This window comes from Pantherophis guttatus, chromosome 1 (assembly GCF_059756535.1).
Source record: "Pantherophis guttatus breed Tessera chromosome 1, ASM5975653v1, whole genome shotgun sequence".
In the NCBI taxonomy this organism is placed as follows: domain Eukaryota; kingdom Metazoa; phylum Chordata; class Lepidosauria; order Squamata; family Colubridae; genus Pantherophis; species Pantherophis guttatus.
The window spans coordinates 336,814,879-336,838,586 of NC_142063.1; the positions used below are offsets into that span (position 1 = coordinate 336,814,879).

General features: G+C 43.1%; 1 protein-coding gene across 2 annotated transcripts in view; it reads right to left on the reverse strand.

Annotated features, from left to right (window-relative positions):
- Positions 1 to 23,708, reverse strand: part of PAFAH1B1 (platelet activating factor acetylhydrolase 1b regulatory subunit 1) — a 74,737-nt gene that overhangs the window by 9,861 nt on the left and 41,168 nt on the right. For both annotated transcript variants that reach the window (XM_034420779.3, XM_034420780.3), the window contains exons 3-7: positions 15,648 to 15,732; positions 11,251 to 11,325; positions 8,699 to 8,905; positions 4,062 to 4,230; positions 1,286 to 1,388 (exon numbers count right to left, since the gene is read on the reverse strand). In XM_034420779.3, coding sequence (XP_034276670.1) covers positions 1,286 to 1,388; positions 4,062 to 4,230; positions 8,699 to 8,905; positions 11,251 to 11,325; positions 15,648 to 15,732 — 639 coding nt within the window. The remainder of the gene's footprint in view (positions 1 to 1,285; positions 1,389 to 4,061; positions 4,231 to 8,698; positions 8,906 to 11,250; positions 11,326 to 15,647; positions 15,733 to 23,708) is intronic.

Below are 23,708 nucleotides of genomic sequence, written 5' to 3' on the forward strand. Positions count from 1 at the left end.
GGAAGACTACAGGAATTTTGAATAAGCAGGCAACAAGGCAGAGGGAGGGGAGAGAAGTTACAAGAAATAAAGATCTGAGTAGGGACATAAAATGGTGTCAGAGGTTTTCCAGATAGCCACCAATATCAGACCAATCCTACAGAAAGTATCCAAAACCCGACACTGAAGAAAGGCAGGAAAACTGAGATCACTTTCCTTGCATGTCTAAAGAAATGTATGTATCACACTTCCCGTGTTCCTGGGCTACAGCATATGAGACAAATCAAAAGAAACTAGGCTTACATAAGACAAATACAAAGTTGTTAAATCGGTGTTGAATAACCTAGCAACGCAGGTTGAAGCCAACACCTGGTTGTTGTGCGGAATGCCAAGGGCCATATTTTAAAATTGAGACACGCAGGATGAAGTACAAAGCCAAGTGATTTCAATGTTAAGATGAATTAACACGAACACTCTCCGTTACATTGGATGCTTTTTCTCTCCGATTTACAAAGTACAAGGTTTTCAGACATTACATTAAATCAATACGTTTTTCACCCATGAACAGAATTTCAGTATCACAGTGGCTTTAGGAGGAAAAAAAAAAAAAGGGGGGGGGGGAGAAATGTCACCATACAAGCCCAGAGCTTCATAGAGACAACTTGTCTTTATTTCTCACTTGTTCATCTCTGTGCTAAAATGTAATAGCCACACTGGCTACGGATACTGGTCTCGTCCTAGTAAATAACCTTCTGCTTAAGGGGAAATAATACAGCAGGAATCCATGTTATGAAACATTGGAAAGGGTGTGGCCAAAGGTGAGTGTACAGTATGTTGTCTCCAGGAACAAACAGAGACCCTGTGTGTGGTATTACACAATCAATATGGAAGTTTGTATTGGCAAAGAAAATACTTTGCCTTCCGATATTCCAGGAGAACCAGGAAAGCTATGAACAGGTTTGGCACATATTTTAAATAGACTTGGTTGTGTTGTGGCCTAGCCCACCACAGGTCAGTCATGTGTTGATGGTCATCATCTACTAATTGAGCAACCAAAGAAAACTCCGAATTTTCCTCTGATGAACAGCTTTGTTGGTTCTGCATCAGACTGGTCTTCCCAATTACCTGCCTCTTGATCCTGTTAATTTAAGAGATGCTAAGAATTCAATCTGAGTTTTTCTGTATGAAATGCCATTTTTCCACTACCAAGCCCATGGTTCCTCTACAACGTTCATCTCATTTCCGAAAAGGCATGTCTAAAGATGCATAGTTTCACCTTCATATAAATGTATCTGCAAGCTCTTACCCTGTTTGAATTTCCCACATTTTGATGGTTTTATCCCTCGAAGCAGATACTATATAATCCCCATTGGGCATGATGGCTACTGAAGAAACATTATGATCATGTCCTAGAGGGGGGGAAAAAAAAGAAAGCACAGATTATGTTCCCTCGTGACTTTATCGCAATGTATGTGAATACTGTTATTAAATTCACCCCTTCACACAATTCTATATGGCACCCAAGTGCCAAACTGGGTGCTGTCCAGATGTGCCAGTTTATAACTGCCATCAATCTCAGTCAGAATGCTGCCATATGGTAATCCTCAAGAGTCAAACAAGATGGGATGCTGAAAAAAAACACATATTTTGCAATTGCCTGGCTATCATATAGAATGATTTGTTGCACAGCTTCTGAGGAATGATTGTGGTATGCTAATTAAACCTCAAGAATACACATTTTCACCTAAGGTACTCTGAGCAAGGAGCCACATCCCTTGCGGCTGTATTGTATCTACCTTGCAGATATTGAAAGAATCTGGAAATAGCAAGGGAGTGGCTTTGTGCCAGAATCCCCAAGTATTTTAAATCAAAGAAAGATTGCTACAGAAATTTTTTTAAAAAGGAGAAGTGGCATCCCTGATTTCAGGCAACCTATAAACAGGCTGTTCCCCCCACCCCCAGTCCTCAAGACCATCTATTCTTTGACTCTGTAATCAAAGCTATGTCATCTGAATGGGTGCCGGGGAGGATGGTTGTATTTTTTTTTTTTAATAGCAAAAATTGATTGTCACATTCGGAAAAGGTCACTGCAGAACTGAAAGGGAGGCTGAAAGGGGGAAGCTGAATAATCACCGGCTGGCAACCCCAAAGAGGACACAGCACTGCAGACTTTTAACGTGGGAAGGAAGATTACTGAAATACAAAAAATTATGCATGGCGCTAAAAGTTATTGGCATTTTCTAAGCTTGGGGGGGAGAAGGGGGTTTCCCCTGAGGACATTTAATTATCAGGCTAGGTCCGTGATGTCGAACCTATGACACGGGTGCCACAGGTGGCACGCGGAGCTGTATCTGTGGGCACGTGAGTGTTGCCCTACTCAGCTCCAGCGCGCATATGAGCACCGGCCAGCTAATTTTCGGGCCTTCCGGGCCCAGCTGAAGTCAGGAAATGGGCTGTTTCCAGCCTCTGGAGGGCCTCCCGGGTGGGGGAGGGAAGGCCGTTTTTGCCCTCCCCAGGCTCCAAGAAAGACCCTACCGGGCCCACCGGGCCATCATGTGCCAAAAGTGGGGGTAGCGCGGGGGGTCACGTGCGCATGTGCGGAGGGTGGGGCACATTGAATTATGGGTATGGGCACATGCATGCGCGAACCCCCCGCATGATCCCCACTTTTGGCACACGACAGCCAAAAGGTTAGCCATCACTGAGCTAGGTAACATCATTAGTGCATAGAAGAGAGAAATCTTAGCAGTTGCTCATGCTGACTAAGGCTGGCAGGAATTTGGAGGGTAACAGTCTCCAGTTTTCACTCACTAATCCCGAGAGGAAGTTTGTAGATATGAGCCACCATTTTTAGCTGCTCTTTTTGAAAAGTAGCAAACATTTTCTGCCTCTAGGCTAGAAACACTGCTACTCAACTTCTTCCAGAAGCCATAAACTTGTTTTCAGAAACATGTTCTGCCTACTGGGGCTCTTTAAAGACACAGTCAGGAAGCAAAAAAAAAAAAATCTCTGAATGCCTCTCAGTTCTGAAATGGAGAACAGGCAAGTTTTTGATTCAAAGAATTGAAGAGAGAAACAATTTCTTTGCTTTTGAATACATCACAATAGCAAAAATGAACCAAAATGGAGGCTTCCCGTGGCGACTGAGTTGCAATGGCATCATATAGTAAACAAACAGTAAGCCTTTTGCGCCCACTCAATGTATTATATTGCACGAAACCTGTAACATTTTAATACTAGTAGAGTGCAGCGAAGTTAAATTGTAAACAGCCAGTAGTAAGAAACGAAATACATCGGGCAACATAGCAGATTAAAGACAAAAATGGTTAACATATGTGTGAACTGGATCACAGCACTTCCAGGGCTTTGAGTCATGTCTCCCCATGTTGTGGTTCACCCTAGAAAACAACCTGCTAATATACTAGAATGGAGATTAGGATAAAACTATGGCGTTCATGCAGTGGTGGGATTCAGCCGGTTCGGGCAAATCGGTTGTTAAATTGCTGGCTGGCGCCACCCCTACCCCCGCCCCTTCCAGGAGTCTCCATGCACCCCATTTTGGCTCCCAGGAGGCTGCAGGGAGGCCTTCTAGGCCCAAAGCGGGGCACGGCATGGGCCCCCCGCAACCCGTTTTTGCTCCCAGGAGGCTGCAGGAAGGCCTACTAGGACCAAAACAGGGGGGTGAGGTGCCCCCCCCCCACGGCCCGTTTTTGCTCCCAGGGAAATGCAGGAGGCCGAGTGCTGTCTGTCACACCCCTGGCCAAGCCCACCATGGCCATGCCCACCCAGCCGGTCATTAGGTCAGAGAACCGGTTGTTAAATTATTTGAATCCCACCACTTCATTCACGTGAAGGAGATACTACTGCGTGGAAAAGCTTTTAAGGATATGAGTTCTCCTACCTGCTGCACAAAACGCTCCAATGCATGGGTATCAAGCTGTATATAAGAACTAAGCCTTGGGACGAATATCTTGAATGTGATGTCTTCTTGTTCACAACGTCATCAGAAGAGAGAAGAGGTATAACCTAGTTTTTTAATTTCATCTTACTATGGCTAATGGTTTTTTTAAACAATGCCTTACCATGCATGGTTCTGATGCACTCAAAGCCTTGGAAATCCCATAGCTTAATGGTCATATCTGCAGAACAAGAGGCCAGTAGCTTGCCACTATGGTCGAAGGAAATATCCTGCACAGAATCTGTGTGGCCTTTCAGGGTGCGTTCAAAATCACCTGTCTCATAATCCCATACCTAGGAATTAGACAAAGAAATTGGTAAATATGTATTTCCAACAAACTATTTTGTTCCCCGCATTTGCTTCAAAAGTATAGGTAGCCCTCGACTTACAACCATTCGTTTAGTGACCATTCAAAGTTACAATGACACTGAAAAAGGGAATTTATGACCATTTTTCACATTACTGACGGTTGCAGCATCCCCATGGTCAGATGATCAACATCTGGATGCTCAGCAACTGGTTGATATTTTTGATGGTTGCAGTGTCCTGGGGTCATGTGATTGTTTTTGGGACCTTCTGACACGCAAAGTCAATAGGGAACCAAATTCACTTAACAACTGTGTTTCTAACTTAACACTTTCAGTGATTCGCCGAACAACTGTAGCAACAAAGGCCGTACAATGGAGAAAAACTCACTTAGCAACAGAAATTTTGGACTCAATTGTTGTCAGAAGTCAAGGATTATAGTAACCTTTTAAAATATTATTTTAATACCATTTGTTAATCAATGTGTATACCATCTCAATCATGAAAAGATTCTAAATACAGTATCATCAAGTAAATAAATAGAAGTAACAAAGGGACAAAATTAAGATTAAAACAAATGGCGCACCTCAAGGAAGGCAACTAAACAAACATACTGGCAATGAACCAGCAACAGGAACATACTGCTTATACTGTATACCAAGCCTGTCAAAAAGCCATTATTTATGGCTTTATAAACGCCCAACAGAGTTATAGCTACTTAGATAGCTGCATTTTGAACCACTTGTAGCTTGGTCAAGGGTAGTCCCTAGTACAACATGTTGCAACGGTCCATATAGGTAGGTGGGTACTAAGGCATGAGTGACTGCAAGAGGGCTTCCTAGTTAAGTAGGCAGTAATATAAATGTGAGAAATAAATAAAAAGGGATATGATTGGTACAGAAGATGAATGTATGCAAAGGCCCACCTTGTCATGGCTGCCCTTTCCTCATAGAGCTGGAGACAAAAGTCGGGAAGAACCACCAAAACTGCATACCAGTTCTTTCCCGGACAATGTAAATCCCTTCTAGAACTGAAGATGGCAAAATAACAGTGACTGGCAGGTCCCTGAAACCCAGGCTATCCAGTCTTCCTAGAGTTCAGCCCAAGCTTCTCACCCACAGCCATAACCAGACACTAGGACAGGGCTTCTACAGCATTGCTTATTTGGCTAAGGACCAAGATATAGAACTGGGTATGATTGGCATACTGATGGAACCAAATCCCATGCCAGCAGATAACTTCACCCAGTGGTTTCAGGCAGATGCTGAATAAAAATGGAGAGAGTGTCGAATTCTGTGGGATCTCAAAAAACAAACGCCTTGGATCTTTTCCAAAGAGCAAAGCCCTGGATTTTTCCCCCCTCCGAATAACACCAATTAGAAACTTGCCCAAAGGAAGGAGAAACACAACAAAATAGAGCCATTCCCTGAAATATCCAGAGACCATCCAGAAGGACACCATAACCCAGGAGTGTCAAATTGGCGGCCCGCAGCCAGATGAGTCACATGCAGGCCACGCCCATTCCAGTTCCGCGAAGGGGGGGGAAACACTGTGATACATCACAATGTAACATACATGTAACATCAACATGACATGGCAAGTTTGACACCCGTGTCATAATCAATAGTATCAAATGCTACGGAAAGATCAAGCAGGACCACTCTTGGACACCCCCACCAAAAATCATATATGCAGACTTAGATAATTCACTTCTTCCAGAGTTCTTTGGAGTTATTGCATAAAATGCGTACCACATTCTCCATAATCTTCCCCCAAAAGGAAAGACTGGAAACAGATAAAAAGAAATTCCACCAATGCTAGGTCAAGTGATGGTTTCTTGAGGAGAGAGTAGATCACGGCTTCCTAGTAAGCCAAGCAGCCAACTCAAGGATGAATTAGCCAACACCTGAAGCCAATAGTTGGTCACTTCTCACAGGGTCTTAAATTTATCAGGAGGGACAAGGATCTAATACGCAGGTGACAATGCTGACATCCCCCAAAACTCCAACCAGTTCCTCGAAATTTAATAGTAGGGAGAAGATACTTTTTGGTAGAAAAAAAGAGGGACACTAAAATATGCTTAAAAAGGTTAACAACTTCTCAAGTTAGATTTAGGTTTATTCCCCAAGAATTAAAAGCAACTCGTTGTTTGCAAGCAATACTGCATATATGAGAGAATAAATATTTAGTGCTGCTATTCCATTTTGGCATGTCAATTCACACACGTGCATTTTGCAGGAACATACGAGATTCCCGTCACCTCCAAAAGCAGAGAAACACCGTCAGCTAAAAATATAAATGGTTGAATCTCTATAGCGCACGTAAGAAGCAAAAAAAGAGGCAGTTTCCTGTCATGATGTTTTTACCCAGAGTTTCTCTTGTGCTTTTTTATGTTCCAGTCTCAGGAGCTATACTAGTAAGAACTCTTGAAGCCACAAAGACATAACAAAAGTTGTTTTTTTAAAGCACACTTAACAATTCAATGGTTCGGAGGGATGCATTATGTAATTTCTTCAAAAAAAAAAAAATCATACAGCTTTACTCTGGAAGCACATAAAGCATCTCAGCCTTTTATTTATTTGTATGCCATTCATTACGGAAGACTCTAGGCAAGTAACAATCAGAAACATCTCTGAGCCACTTCCCACCCCACAAAAAAAAATCCACCCATAAAATAAACATATACGGTATCGTAATTATACAAAAAAGAAAAATGTACAAAATATACATCTGTCAAATTCAAATATTCAATCACAGCATGCCTTCTTCCTGAGCCTGCTGTGTGTGTGTGTGTGTGTGTGTGTGTGTGTGTGTGTGTGTGTGTGTGTGTCGGGGGAGGGGGGAATCAGATCTTAAATCCTCTCCAGAAATTTAGAAGAGAAGCAGGAGGCTGGGGAAGGACTTCCAGAGAATTCCTCAACTTGCAACAGTTCGTTTAGTGACCATTCCAAGTTAATATGGCACCCCAAAAAAAGTGATTTATGGCCACAACTGTTGTAGCATCCCCATGGCCATGTGGTCAAAATTCGGACGCTTGGCAACTGACTCAATTTATGAAGGTTTCAGTGTCCCCGGGTCACGTGATCGCCTCTGACAACCTTCTGACAACCAAAGTCAATGGGGAAGCCAGATTTACTTTACAACCGGATTGCTAACTTAACAATTGCAATGATTCACTTAAAAAGAAAGGCAAGGAAGATCCTGAAATGGGGCAAAATTCACATAATAACCGCCTTGCTTAGCAACATAAATTTTGGGCTCAATTGTGGTCGTAAGTCAGGGACTACCTGTATAATGGTAATTTTAATTAGGTTAAAAACAATGGAGATTATTGGATTAAAAAAAAAGTCCTCTTCCTACATGTCTCTATTGTAGTCTTTAAGTGATGGAGCCCAGATGCATGCTAGCCATCTTGATGACAATTGGGTTTTGTTTTGTTTTGTTTTGTTTTGTTTTGTTTTGTTTTGTTTTGTTTGTTTTGTTTTGTTTTTAGAACAAATCTGCTTAGAAGGAAGTGATTGGGTTCTAAGTGATTTGTTCTAAAAACAAAACAAAGCTCTAATTCTCATCAAGGCGTCCAACCTGCATCTGGGCTCCATCACTTTTAAGACTACAACAGACACACATAGAATGAGGGTTTTTTTAATCCAATAATATCCATTGTTTCTACCTAATTTAAAGTAGCATAATAAGATAGGGGTGAAGTTAGTCTTCCCCATGGCCTTCTTCTATTCTAGAAAGAAGAAATAATAACTAGTAGTAGAAATGTAAACAATCAGGGGAATGAATGCATTTTTATTGCTTATTTTATTGCTTTTCTCCCATCATTTTCAAAATTCTTTTCAACTCTAGATTGAGAACCAGGCATAATGAGATTCAAGATTAGGTAAGTGTTCATATAAACTAGTTCCCACCCCTTGCCTGTTACAACCAAATATGATGTGTTCTTGTTATTTTAGTCAATTGGGACAATAAAAAAAAAGAAATTAATCTTAAAGTCCATCTTTTGATGACTTGCATTTTCTCCAGAAGAGAAAAAAAATCTGGAGAAAGTCACAAAATACAAACACCTGCAAATAGAAATAGAATTACTTTGGGAAAAGACAGAAAAGCAAATACAGTATCAAGAGTAACAGGGCCTTGGGTACAATCCCAAAACATCTGGAGCATCCCTTGAACTCTGTCGGCATTGACAAAAAGGCAGCTTTACGTGGAACAGCTTACATCCTGCAACACCACCTTTAGAACCATCAAACAATTTCCGTATCCCAGGTCTTTGGAAAGGACTCAAAAGGTGGATAAAAATGCTAAATCAAGCCTAAATAGCTGGCTGTGTGACCAACAATTAAAAAAATGTATCAAAGGACCTGCAGTCATTATTCAACCATACTGGCTTTGCACCAGATATTTGCTTAACACAATAACAATAGAGTGTACAGGTTATGACAGTCCTACCTTTATTGTAGCATCCTCTGAAGCAGAGACCATAACACTGAAAACTGGATGGAAAATTACTCTTGTGACTGGACTTCTGTGCCCACTTAATGCGTACTTTTCTGGAGGACGGGGAATCCATTCTTTAGGATCTCGCTTCTGACCAAGAGGCCCACCTGATGTAAATTCTTCTTTAGCTTCATTTAATTTGGATTCTAATTCCATAACCTAAGTTTCCAGAGAGTCAAAAGAGAGAGAGCTAGGAAAGGGTACACTGTGTTTAAAAAAAACTCAAATCCTATCCTTTTTCAACAGGTTTAGGAATGAGAAAATTGTGTTAATGAATGAATGAATGAATGAATGTCAGGCTTTATTTTTTTCTGATATTCTTTTTTTATTTAATTTTTATTTACACATTTCACTTGTTAATTTTATTTATGTAAACATAAGCCAGCCAGAGTTGGGTTTTATCAGAGAGATAGAGATGCCCTGTAAGTACCTATATACATACAAATCTACTAAAAGGCCTCAGGAATAATTACAGAACAGTGATCTCCAGATGTATACTGTATACCAAACTTCTTCAACTTACTCTTCTTGAAACATAGTGGATTACAAACCACTTAATTTGCAAACATCACAACAAAAGAAATTAGGGGATTAATAGTATAACTTGTATGGAAGGTATTGGTTGAGGAAATTCTGTTATATGCAGTTATGAAGTTGTATAATATAGTTTTCTAAAAGGAACTCAACAAAACTCCACCTCTGCCTGGTTACTTTGAATCAATTCAGTCCTTTTTTTTTTTTTAAATAATACTGAGGCAAAATAAATCCAACTTTAGCTGAGTAATACCAGTAAAAAATTTACCATTTTCCCTTAAATATTTCTGGATATTTCCATTTGTTATGCCATCTTCAATTGCAAGTTTTTTTCCTTCAAAGCCTTCAGGTTAGTTTGATTAAATTTTTGAATATCAATAAATTTGAAAGCTAGGCAAACCCAGAGAAATTCATTTTTTCTGTAAATTCCCACTATCGCTTTCAATTTGTTCAATCAATGTGTGCGGGTATGAGGGGGTTGTACAAACAAATACACAGACACACAGGCAAACATTTATATTTTATAAAAAGAAAAAAAGTCATGTCCTGCTGGTTTAACTTTCCAAAGTCATATGCACTTAATCTTGGAACCATTGCACATTATTAAGAATAAAGTATTTTCACAATGCTTTTAAGTTAAAAGCCCTGGAAAAGATATCCAGTACCACTGTATTGGAACCATAATGCTAATCAGCATATTAGGCCAAATAAACAAGATTAAAGGTCTTTTTTCAGAATATGCATCCGAATACGAGCCACGGTGGCACAATAGTTAGAGTGCAGTACTGCAGGCTACTTCTGCTGACTGTTGGCTGCCTGTAATTTGGCAGTTCAAATCTCACCAGGCTCAAGGTTGACTCAGCCTTCCATCCTTCCAAGGGTGGGTAAAATGAGGACCCAAATTGTTGGGGGGCAAGATGCTGACTCTGTAAACCGCTTAGAGAGGGCTGTAAAGCACTGTGAAGCCGTATATAAGTCTAAGTGCTATTGCTATTAGGTAGGTTTGCAACCTTGACTTACCTACAAATAAAGATGGTGGGGTGGATCTAATAAATAATTTAAAAAATAATTTATAGGACATTCAGTACCCAAGGATTTTAAAAATCTGTTTTGTTTACTGCAGTCCAAAGATGGTCTTGTCCATCATACATACATACATACATACATACATACATACATACATACATACATACATGGTATTACATAATGAATATTTGGATAGTGCATCAGAACTAATTGCATAATTATTGAATATCTGAATTTCTTCTATATTGAAACAATGAATTAATATATGTTTTTATACCAAGAGGGGTTGGGGGGGGAGGGGACTACTCTACGTCAAAGTTACTTTCTGAATAGCTATCCACAACAAATGTCAAAGGTTCTCATTCTACAGAATTTATATAGTTATAAACAAGTAAAAGCTCTACTTGCTGTAATGTTTTTAAAATAACATGTTAAGAGGAAATTATTGCTTGTTGAACTTGGATGTGGGAGATTCAGATATGAAGAACCTACTTGGCAGAGAGCTCATGGAATCATTTTAGGCCAGTTAGTAACTTTCAGCCAATCGTACTTTCTAGGGGTGGATTGGAGGGTCACATAATTCTGCTTTGAGCTCCTTATTGGAAAGAATAAATATTTATTTTTATCCTGCCTTCATTATTTTCATAAATAATTCAAACACAGGTCATACACCGTCTTCCTCCTCTTTTCCCCACCAACAACCCTGAGGTGGGTTAGGCTGAAAAAAGGGAACTGGTCCAAACTCACCCAGCTGGCTTTCATGCCTAAAGCAAGACTAGAATTCACAGTCTCCTGCTTTCTAGCCTGGTATCTTAACCACTAGACCAAACTAAATATTAAGATTAAACCAGTAACTAAGAAGTATAAACGGCTCTTCAAAATTTTTATTTCAGATCTCAGCACATTTTTTTCTCAGTAACATACCAATTTAAGTTTCTACTTACTTTCTTTTGTAATCTTATAACTGATGTCCATTTTTTTTCCAAGAGCCCAGCATATTTCTTATCTAATTCTTCATTCTGGGGGGAAAAAAGGGAGATTAAAGTCATTAAACAAATCAAAAAATTTTTAGGAACATTTCCCTCATGCTTGGTTTGTCTTCTTCAAGAAGAGAGGAAGAACAACTTCAGGTTTCATAAAAATGTGGAACTTAATGAAGAATCACTACAAACCTATTTCTGCTGGTTGGAAAGCCTAGGTAAAATAAAAGCGGTATGACTTGATAAACTTAAATGTCAGTCAATACCAAGTTTGCTAGGTTTTTTGTGAATGATTTGTAACACTATCACCCTCCAGGAGTTATGGGGATTGAGAAGTACTGTATTTTTCGGAGTATAAGACGCTCCGGACTATAAGACGCACCTACCTTTTTGGGGGAGGAAAACAGGGGGAAAAAATCTGCTTTTGCCTCCCAGCATCCATCCGGTATTCATCTGGCCCATTTACTGAGGCCCATTCAGTGCTTCCGCAGCCCATTCACCACAGCCATTCGCCGCTACCGCCCATTCGTGCGGCCTGTTTGCTGCTGCCTGTTCATCACCACCAGTTCACCACAGCCCATTCACCGCCGCTGATCCCTGCCACCTGGAACCAGCCAAAAATGCAACACGCGGAGGCCAAAATCAGGGCGTGCAGAGGCAGAAAACAGCCAGCAGGTGGGGGCCGACAGGTGGGTGAGGCTTCGGCAATATTCGGTGCACACAATTTTCACCCACTTTGGGGGAGGGGGGGGGAGTACGTCTTATACTCCGAAAAGTATGTGCTGATCTGTCACACAAATATAAGATCTACCTAACTCAGCCATTTTTCCTGCAGCAGGTAATCAGAAGCCTCTCTGAAAAACTCTAAATAGCTCTCTAGATTATTTTCCCAGATACGATTTTTCAGGGGCAGACTGGCTGAATTATTATCTAGATGAAAATCAACACATGTCATGGCAGCAAGTCTTATTCTGAGCCACACTGCAGAAAAATAAAACTGTCACCAATGTGTCTTAAGAATGTAGCTACTAAGAAGTTTCCGTAGATAAATCTGATGAATAACAGGTTAGTTAAGACTATAGGCAGATTATATAAAATATGCCTAATCCATAGATACGAATGCTTATTTCAGTTGGGGTAAGCAAACAGGAGGTGTTACAGTAGTTTAAGAACACTAACAAATTGTCTATTACCAATAAACTTTCTTGAATCTCAATCCATATTATCAGATGCATGGAGTATTTTCCTGGGAATTAGATGGGTAAGAGCGTTAGGGAGAGAGAGAAGGAAGAAAGCTATAAAAAGCAAGGTCAAATGAAAAATGAAATGTAGAAAGTACAGTCAGCAAAAATTACCCACAGATAATGGTCATTAACAGTTACTGGGTGTGAAGCACACAGTCTTGAATCAATGAGCTGATTAAAATATGCACTGCAGTATGAAAACCTGGTCTCTGTATTACTGGGAGCAGTACTGAAATCTCTCAATGTTTCTAACTCAGCTGTTTTGAGATGGAAATACTTATTTTTTTATTCCTTTAAGAATAAAGGAATAGTAAGAATATAGTAATATTCTTATATAGTAAGAATAAAGGATTAGTAAGAATAAATAGTAAGAATAAAGGAATAGTAAGAATTCCTTTAAGAATAGTAGCTATTGTTTGATTTTTTAAAAAAAATATTTTAAATTCACTCATTCATTCTTTACCGAATTCACACTCTTCTGGCTTCTCTTTTATTCTCTCATAAGGAGAGAAAGCCTCCCTCGTGGTTGAATAACAAATATTTAGCATATTCAGATTCTCCTTTTTACCTTCTGGGGAAAAATATTTAATGAGATTGATGGATAAAGCGGCACTCCTCTCATCAAGCACTGTTTTCAATTACACAAACAATGAGATTACAATAGGACTTTATCTGAATGAAATTTAGGGAAATGAAATTGGAGCCTCAAGTGAGTATTTTGGTAAGGAAAATGAAATTTGATGTTTTCACAGTCTGAGATTAACATGTATTTAAATTGCATGTAGTCTTGAGATGTCTAAAGATCTGACATATTTCCAGATCATACTGGAAGGTGAATGGAATGCCTTAATATTTTAAAAATATTTATGTAGGATGGCATTCTACACTGCTTAGGCTTTTTTTTAAATCTAAAGTATTTTATTGTAGAAAACCAATCAATGAGGTACATTTATAGAATAATAAGTGTCTTCTAAAAAGTATATATTAGTATACAATATTAAACACAAAACATTAAGACAAACTTGCATTAGAAAACATATTTCACAGAATACAATATAGTGTGGAAGCATATCGAATGAATTTTAAAAGAATAAAAAAGATTAAATAAAAAGAAAAGCTGAAGTAATTTATCATTTATTTATTTATAAAGTTATACTGATGTACTACTGCAATTTCTTCAGTATATAATCTTCCAAAAAGGCCAAGAGGAAGAGATGAAATGGGAAGCAGACAACTGACTATAAGATCTTCACATTCCAGAAGTAAAAATAATATTAATGGAAAGATGGCCTGGTTTTACTGACAGAAATTGCTCAAAGGGCCTGAAACTGTTTATCATTATTGATAAAAGTCAGAAAACAGAACTTATAATTAGGAAATTTATATCTGCGCACACCAATTTTCTTTGCATCTTTACAAGTTGTTTTGAAAAAAGAAAAAACAGGTTTGATACTCCAGGAAATCTAACAGTTATGTACAACAATATTCTCTATCAGAATCTTATATTTATGTCATTCTAAAATTAATGAGTAGTCTATTGTAAAGGTAAAGGTTCCCCTCGCACATATGTGCTAGTCGTTCCTGACTCTAGGGGGTGGTGCTCATCTCCGTTTCAAAGCCAAAGAGACAGCACTGTCTGAAGATGTCTCAGTGGTCATGTGGCCGGCATGACTAAATGGCAAAGGCGCACAGAACACTGTTACCTTCCCACCAAAGGTGGTCCCTATTTTTCTACTTGCATTTTTTACTTTCAAACTGCTAGGTTGGCAGAAGCCGGGACAAGTAATGGGAGCTCACCCCGTTAAGCAGCACTAGGGATTCGAATCGCTGAACTGCCGACCTTTCAATCGACAAGCTCAGCATCTTAGCCACTGAGCCACCGCGTCCCATAGTCTATTGTAGATGCCACTAATGTGCCACTATTAAACTAATCCGTCATTTGAGGAATGATCCAAACCATTGAGGAAACTATTTTACATTCAAATCTTTAAACAAAAAACAGAAAAATCATTTTTTAACTTTCATTGTTAAGGATAAAACATTTTAATTATTTTTATTTATTATTATAGTTACATGCTGCTTATTTAATTGATTACAGCGACTTTGATTTCCAAACATGTTGTTAATATAGACAGAACTATCCATATTGAATGAAGTCCTGTGAAGATGTGGGCTGGATTATAAATTTCTTTCTAATGTAAAGTAGTGGAAAGCAGACAAAGATGTTTTAAATAATCACACATTAAGTACAGATTAATAGACAGCTTAATTGGTATTGTTTTGCATTTTAAACAACGACTTTGAAGGACAACTGGTGAATATTTTCCATAACTATTTATAATCTTTCCATTAAAAAAAAACAAAAAATGAAGATATAGAGAACTGACAAATGAGATTTGCTGTTTTCTCCTGAAAACAGCAATAAAAGGAAATTTTAAAGAATACTGAGAATTGTATTGAAATGCCCCAGATAAATCTATACCTTAATCCAGCTCCAATATTATGAGATTTTGCAGTAGAGTTGATTGGGAAAAAAAGTGTTGAATAGACAAAGATAGCCAGTTATATTACACTGGAAGTAGCTAAACATTTTTTCCTTATTTTTGTCTAGTATCTGAAACGAAGGGATATGAGAAGTTTGAATATGGTAATACAAACATCCTTGATTATTCCTGTTTTAGGCACTGTCTAAAAACACCTATTTGGTCATGTTAATCTTTCCCATTCTATAACTCTGTCTAGTTAGTTTAATGGCCTATTTTTTTATCCTATAGCAGTTTTCACATTATTCTTGCAATTCACTTCATTATTTAAATAAATGAAAACTGCTATACAGATACTTTAAATGCACTTATTTATCATTATACATGTATTTTGAATGCTCGTATTCTGCCTCAAGGTGAGGGATATTATTTCAACAAAGCCTGCCCAGAATCCATCAACATGCAGCTATAACTTTCAAAATCTGATTCAATTCATCATTAATGCTAAGGGTAACACTAAGACTATTAGACATTATACTATACTGGGGCGGGGGACTGCTGACACTATATGACCGCTGATAAGAGACTGCGGGAAGAATTATCCCCCTAGCTGGAATATGAGAAATATACTCACCACATCAAGTTCTGCCTCCTTTTTAAAAACAGAGTATGCCTCTTCATAGCCGTTAGAACGAAGATAATCTGCTATCGCTCGATTTCTAAATGGAGAGATTTGGTTCACAGATTAACATTACAGGAATTTTGAATAGTTATCTCCAATACCTGCTCTACCAGAACCAACATGGAGACAAAACTGTCCTCTTTTGTTCTGAAAGGGAAATGACGACTCATTGCGATCCGTGTGTATATTTCTCACAGTTCTGTGCAACATAAAACTTAACTTATAGTCAGAGGTGGGTTTCAGCAGGTTCTGACCAGTTCTGAAGAACCGGTAGCGGAAATTTTGAGTAGTTCGGAGAACAGTAAATACCACCTCTGACTGGCCCCGCCCACATCCATTTTCTGACTTTCGAGTCCCAGCTGATCGGGAGGAAATGGGGATTTTGCAGTAACCTTCCCCTGGAGTGGGATGGGAATGGAGATTTAACAGAATCCTTCCCCTGCCATGCCTACCATGCCACGCCCACCAAGCCATGCCACGCCCACCAAGCCACGGCCACAGAACCAGTAGTAAAAAATTTTGAATCCCACCACTGCTTACAGTATATTTATTAGTAGTAGCAGTAATTATTTTGTTAGAAAAGAAAGGAAATCAGTCTTTGCCAGAACTTGTCAGAGGTTTCTGGCATCTGTTTCTTCTGTCATCCTGGACTGCTTTACAGAGTTAGGAGTGTTAGATACATGTCTAAATTCTATGCAGTGGAGGGAAGAATTTTGGACTTCCTACTTATTTTAACATCTGCCCAAAATTACCTTCTAAGGGAGAGGGGTGGCATTAAAAAAGTAATAAATAGAATAAAAAAATAAATCCACAGGTAAGTAATTGTAAGGGGGTGGTAGACCACCTGGAGTTAACATTGCATGTGTCAAGAAGATTCAGCTACACTTCTTTTCTTTCTTAAACCCCACTGTGGCAAATGGAAATCCTGAATAAATTCCTGGAATTAAAAATGGGCTGCATGAAAGCCAGCAATGTAAAACCTAAATCAGGTTTTGAAAGGATGATGGTACAGATAGTCCTCATTTCAGTGGTGAAATTCAAATTTTTTTACTACCGGTTCGGTGGGCGTGGCTTGGTGGGCATGGTATGGTGTGGCTTCATGGGCGTGGCAGGGGAAGGATATTGCAAAATCTCCATTCCCACCCAACTCTGGGGCCAGCCAGAGGTCTTCCAGCTAATTAAATATGGTAGCACATGCTCAGGTGACATTCCATTGACTTCCATAATTGGCAGGCTGCCTATAGAACGTCTGACTCTTATAGACTGAATTCACTGGTAGTTTCAGAGGCACAGCATCTTCAGCTAATCTTAATGGAGGGTGTTTGGGAATGTTATCTTTGAAGACCTTGGGTCCTAGGCTGTTTAAAGTTGAATAGACTCTTATTACCATTTTAGATTCAACATGAAATCAGGAGTTATGCAGAGTTTATTTGCTTGTTCCAAGATGTCATATACAGTAGGGGTGTGTGTGTGAGAGAGAGAGAGGGGGGGGAGGGAGGGAGGGAGGAGGAGCTTTCAAACAAGTTCTGGATTTAGCAAGGCAGTTTTGTTCAACAAGGATGTTTCTTCTTGGCAAAAATATTGCCGTATACAATGAAGAAAACCGTTCTGCTAGCTTGATGACTCAGCCTTCCATCCTTCCGTGGTCGATAAATTAAGGACCCAGATTGTGGGGGGCAAGTTGCTGACTCTGTAAACCGCTTAGAGAGGGCTGTAAAGCACTCTGAAGCGGTATAGAAGTCTTAAGCGCTATTGCTGTTAATGGTCTCTCAGTAGTAATCAAAGGGTTAGTTGATGGTCAGTTAATTGCTGATCAGGTTGCTGTCCTGGTTCAATAAACCATGTAATGCCATTTCATTTTGGTCACAGCCTGCCTGCCATCATAGTCCTTTTGGAGAATCAGTGTCTTTTGTCCTTATTACTTCAGCCTGCTTTTACCAGCAAATCCTTTGGAATAGAAAAAGCTTCTTGTTTAGACTACAGAATGGACGTTGTCTTACCTGAACGTCCCTTTTCTGAGTGCTGTGAACACTATCCATGGTTGGCTGGGTTAGTTCCTTTAGCTTTGACAACAACTGAGTGAGAGCTAATTTCCCTTTCCTGTAGCTAGCCACACCCACATCCCATGATTCCCCAGTCTGACACGAAGGTGCAGCAAACTGCACACTATGAGGTAAAACAATTAACTTTATTAACAACAATAACCAGCAACAAAAACCAAAACAAGGCAAGAAGCCAAACTAGGGAGGGAATGGATAGTGTTCGCAGCACTCAGAAAAAGGACGTTCAGGTAAGACAACGTCCATTTTCCTGAGCGCTGCTCCCACTATCCATGGCTGGGATATACCCAAGCTCAACCTCAAGTGTGGGAAGTTGACTGCCCCCCAGTGTCCCTGTCCAATAACACTTTTTGTAGCACCCGACGACCAAAGGATGTCTCAGCCGAGGCATAAGCATCTATCTTGTTGTGGCGAATGAACGGGGAAACTGACAACCAGGTCGCCGCCCTGCAAATCTCCGCCACCGACGCCTGTGTCGCCCAGGCCGCAGATGTGGCCACGCTACGGGTGGAATGTGGCAGGATCCTACCCGGCAACAGTTTGGAGTTCAAGTCATATGCCAAAGCGATGCAGGCTTTGATCCACCGGCCAACCGTGGAGGCTGAAATCTTCAGACCCATTGAGGCGGGGTTGAACGAGACGAGAAGTGCCTCCATCCGCCAAAAGGAAGCCGTCCGTCGAATGTAATGGTGAAGGGCGCACCGTACGTCGAGGGTGTGCCATTTCTTCTCCCAGTGGTCACGAGGAGCCGGGCAAAAATCCAGCAAGATAAACTTTTGGGCCCGGTGAAACCACAAGTTCACCTTTGGAATAAAGGAGGGGTCTAGGCGTAGAATCACCGTGCTTTCTCTAAAAATACAGAGGTCCTTCCTAAACGATAGGGCCGCTAGTTCTGATACCCTCCTGGCGGAGTTAATAGCCAAGAGGAAGGCCACCTTGAAGGACAAGTATTTTAGTGCAACCGACCCCAAAGGTTCAAAGGGGGCCCCGTTAAAGCCCGCAGAACCAGAGGCAGATCCCACGTCGGGTAGCAGTGTACTGTGGGAGGGTGCAAGTTCGCCGCGCCATGCAGGAAGCCTCTGATCCACGGGTGGAGTGAAAGCGATTGGTATGGTGGGCACATGATCACTGTTGACAGTGCCGCCGTCTCACGACGCAGTGTAACAGGGGCCAAATCCTTTTCTAGTCCGGATTGAAGAAATCCGAGGATGTTGTGTACTGTCGCAGAAGCAGGATCCACATGGTGGCTCGAGCACCAGCTGCAGAACACCCGCCACGAGGCCTCATAAATACGAGCCGTTGAGGGATGTCTTGCCGCTTGCATGGTACCTATGACCTTATCAGACAGGTTGTCCTTTTTCAACTTGACCTGTTCAAATGCCAGATGGCCAACTGGAGCCACTGAGGATCTGGATGACAGACAGCCCCTTGTGACAGCGATATCGGGTGTGGTGGAATCACCCACGGTTGGTTTACGGATAACGCCACGAGGTCGGCATACCACGGTCTTCGAGGCCAGTTGGGAGCCACTAGAAGCAGGTTGGCCCTTTCGGCCAGCAACTTCCGGATGAGGCGGGGCAGGAGTGGAATTGGTGGAAAGGCATACAGCAGACCACCGGGCCATCTGCAGCGAAGGGCGTCGTGATCCTCCGCCTGTGGAGATGGGTAGCGAGACACAAAACGGGGCAGTTGGGTGTTGGTTGGAGTTGCGAATAGGTCCACTACCGGAGTCCCGAAGCAGGCGGAGAGCTCCCGAAATAGGCAGGGGTGTAGTTGCCACTCTGCTGGATCTATCTGTTCCCGGCTGAGCCAATCCGCCCTGACATTGGTCGTCCCTGCGATATGGTCCGCCTTGATCGAGAGTAAGTGTTTCTCTGCCCCACTGAATAGGGCCTATGACTCGGACATCAGGGCCCAAGATCTCGTCCCCCCCCCTCTGTTCACATGTGCCTTGGCCGAGATATTGTCTGTGAAGATCAAGATGTGATGACCCTCCACTGTCATCTGAAATTGAAGTACAGCCAGTCTGATTGCCCGAAGCTCCAGGAGATTGATGCTGCTGCGTTGTTCGCACGGCAACCACTGGCCCTGAGCTACTAGATTGCGCAGGTGCGCCCGCCATCCCTGAAGACTTGCGTCGGATGTAAGGACTAGTCTGTCCGGTTCCAAAAAGTTGCAGCCCCTGAGAAGGGAGGGAGATGTCCACCAACTGAGGGAAAGCCGAACCTGAGGAGGCAGGAATACTTCGAGCCTCGAGCTGGACTTGCCCGCCCGTTGAAAGGGAAGCAGGAACCATTGTAGGGAACAAGAATGCCTGCGTGCCCACGGTACAATGTTGAAACAGGATACCATCTTTCCGAGTAGACACGACAACTGAAGTAAGGGAACTTTCCGTCGCGACAAGACCTGCTGGATTAGTTCGTGCATGCTCCAAACCCTTTCCGAAGACAGGTACACCTGGCCCTTGATTGAGTCTATCACTGTGAAGGAGCCGGGTGGAAGGAACCAGGTGACTTTTCTCGAAGTTGATTGTGAAGCCATGATCTCGGAAGGTCTTCAGTACAAGGTCCATGTCCCTGACCGCCTGGTCGTGCGTTGACGAGAGGACCAGGATGTCGTCGAGATAACAGAGAATTCGGACCGACAGTGGTCTGAGCGTTGCTGCCACCACTGCCACCAGCTTGGTGAAGGTGCGGGGTGCTGAAGAGAGACCGAAGGGCATCGCACAGTATTGGAAATGCTGACCCGTGTATTCGAACCTCAGGTATTGTCTGTGGTCTGGATGGATGGGAATGTGTAAGTAAGCTTCCCGCAGATCGACCGACTGGAGAAGGTCTCCTTGTCTCACTCCGGCTAGAATAGACCGGAGAGAGTGGATTTTGAATCTGCGGTAGCGGACCGCCCGGTTCAGCTGTTTTAGGTTTAAAGTGCTTCTCCAACCCCCGGAAGACTTGGGTACCAGGAACAGGATCAAGTAAAAGCCGGATTGGTGTTGGCTCAGAGGCACTGATTCTATGGCTCTGATGCTTAAGAGGTGTGATATTTCCTGAGTCATCAGGAGCTTCAGCTCTGGAGACGATGGAATCGGGCAGCGCAGAGGGAGGGCGTCCAATAAATTCTATGGAGAGCCCTGATGAAGTCGTGCGCTGCAACCACGAATCTTCAGTTGACAGGGCCCACTGTTGGTGGAAGAGGCAGAGTCTCCTGCCGAAGGGGCCCGAGGACCAAGCGTCACTTCCCCCTCCGGGGTGGTTTGAATCCAGCTCCGCGAAGGGGCCTCTTCGACTGCTGGTTGCGGCCACGGTCACGGAATTGTTGTCTGTCTTGATAGCAGTCGCCGCCATGAAACTGGGCACGCTGAGAGGAGGACCCACTGGGTCCTGAGCCGGCACGAAAGGGCTGCCGTTGAGAGTATGGGGTGTAACGGTGTTCTGGGCATCAGTATGAAGATGGTAGCACCTTCCTCTTGTCCTTGTCCTCGATCAGGACGGGATCTAAGGCCACCCCAAATAAATTGGGCACTTTGTACGGTGCTGCAGCCAGCTTCCATTTTGCTTTAAGGTCAGCTTTCCAGTGACGCAGCCAAAACAGTCTCCGAGATGTAACCGTGGAGGCGAGGGCTCTCGAGGCAAATCTCGCCGAATTCAGAGAGGCGTCAGCCGAATATTCAGTGGCTGCAACGATTTTATTTATGTCTTGGTGCAGTCTAGTATCCTCAGGCGGAAGTCGTTCCTGCAGTTGTTGCAGCCAGATCAAGGACGCTCGATTGAAAAAGGACGTAGCTGTTGCTGATCTGATGGCCCAAGCCACTGCTTGGTGCGACTTGTGAAATGCCAATTCTGCTCGCTTTTCTTCTGCCTTGAGGCCATCCAGGGCATCTGTAGATATCACCGAGGTAGCCGACAGGGCTGCAACTGGCTGATCCATGGAAGGCAAGGTCAATAGCTCCTCCAGTTCAGGAGCTGAGCAGTAAAGTTTCTTGTCCTGGGAACTGGGCGTGGTTAAAGAACCTGGTTGACCCCAGGGAGTCTGAATTACGTCCGTGAACAGCTGTGGGCAGGGAATAACGTCTTTCCTCGGTTCCGCAGTTCTGAAGAGGGCATCGTGAGGTCCTGCTGGGTCATGAGCAGATGACTTATCCTCCCCAGGTACTCCCAAATTAGTCGTCAGACGAGCCTTGTGAAATAGTGACTGGACAAGGTCGGTCGAAACAGTCCATTAAAAGACGGAGTATCAGGAATCATACCCTCGTCTTCCGAGAGCTCCATGTTCTCCGGGCATTCCTCCACTTGATCTGAATCCTCAGACGAGACTTCCTGACCTTGAGACGTTTGTGGATGAGGCTGTGATTGCTCTTGTGCCCCTTGGGCGCCCCCTGGCTGATACGGAAGCTGCGAAGCTTGCTGCATACCTGCAGCCAGGAGAAATGATAATGCTGATCAAAACATGGCTTGAAAGTCCAGTTGAGGAGCGGGTAAGCGCCCTTCTGGAGCTCGGAGGCCAGATGCCATCGGGGTAAATGTTGCCTCCGCCTGACGGCGATGAGACACGGAAGCACTCGCCAGTGAAACATCTGGCATAGAGTGAGAAACCCCTTTTGCTCTGAGTAGTGGGTGTCCCGTTCCAGCTTGGACAGGGGACGGCTGGTTTAAAGGAAGTGCGCCCGGGTCCTCCGAGTCTGGGCCTGCCTCCTCTGGTGCAGCAGTAGCTGGCCTTGAACTGCTCTTGACCAGCGTGGGGCAAGTTGCCACTGCCCTCTGTGCCTTGGCGCACTGGCGCTCTAGGGCCTTGTGGCGCCTTAGAGCATCCTTGTCTTGCCCCGCTGGCGCCTTGTCCACACCTGTTCTGCGGCTGGGATACTCCGACCGCTTCCCCGCTGGTTTTTTAAAGGTCCTGGATGATTTGCGTGGCAGACTCGCCTCAGACTCCAAATCAGATGACAGTGGGGAGTCTGCCATGCCTGTCACGGCCTGAAGCACGTGAATGACTTGTAGGCTGAGCAAGAGACTAGCGACTTGAGGTGGCAAAATGAGGCCCCAGATAACTGGCAACTACCACTGTGGTTGCCTGAAAGTAATCCTGAGCGGCCAGGCAAGAAACCAACCGAGCAGGCCAATGGAGGGCTGTAAGCTGTTCAAAGGCCTCCATTCGCTAAACCGCTGTAATGAGGAGGCTCTCCGTCTCCTAACGTCTCTCTCACGGCTCGACAATCCCTTCGATGGCAGCCGGAAGCAGTCTTAGCTCAAGAAGGAAGTTGGCCGATCACGGACTCCCAAAATGGTGGCCCGAAGGTCCGTCAAAATGGCGGCGCCCTTGGCGCGAGTCTGCTGATGGCGGGCACAAAGCTGCGGATTCATAATGGCGGCCCGAAGGTCCGACCAGATGCTGCGCTGCCCAAGTGGTAGGTTCGTATCGCTTCTCCCTCGTAGGCCGATAGCCCGCTCTCTCCACGCCCGCTAGCTTCAGGGAAGAGCTGGCGCCCCAATTACTCACGCCCCATGGGCGCTCACAATGGCGGTCCGAAACTTCAAAGCCGCCCGAGCCTAGGATGAAACAGCGCGATGGCGGGGTGGTCGCTGGGCTCCGCTCGTCCTCTGACGTCTAGTTAGAGCAACCGGACCCGCCCCAAAGGGAACGGAGACGAGCTGCTGTTGAAGCTTTCGCGTACGAAGGCGTGGGCGGCCCGGAGCCCCAGGCGCGCCTCACAGCTGATAGAGAGAAAAAAAAAAACTTTGCTTCTCGTAGCCGCAAGTAAAGAAATAATCAAAACTAACAAAAAAACCTATTCGGATCCCAAGGAAAGGGAAAAGGGGAAAAAAATTGAAAAAAATCCCACTAGCTCAAATAGTCACTTCAGTGTTTGTCAGCAACTGAGTGAAGACTGGGGAATCATGGGATGTGGGTGTGGCTAGCTACAGGAAAGGGAAATTAGCTCTCACTCTGTTGTTGTCAA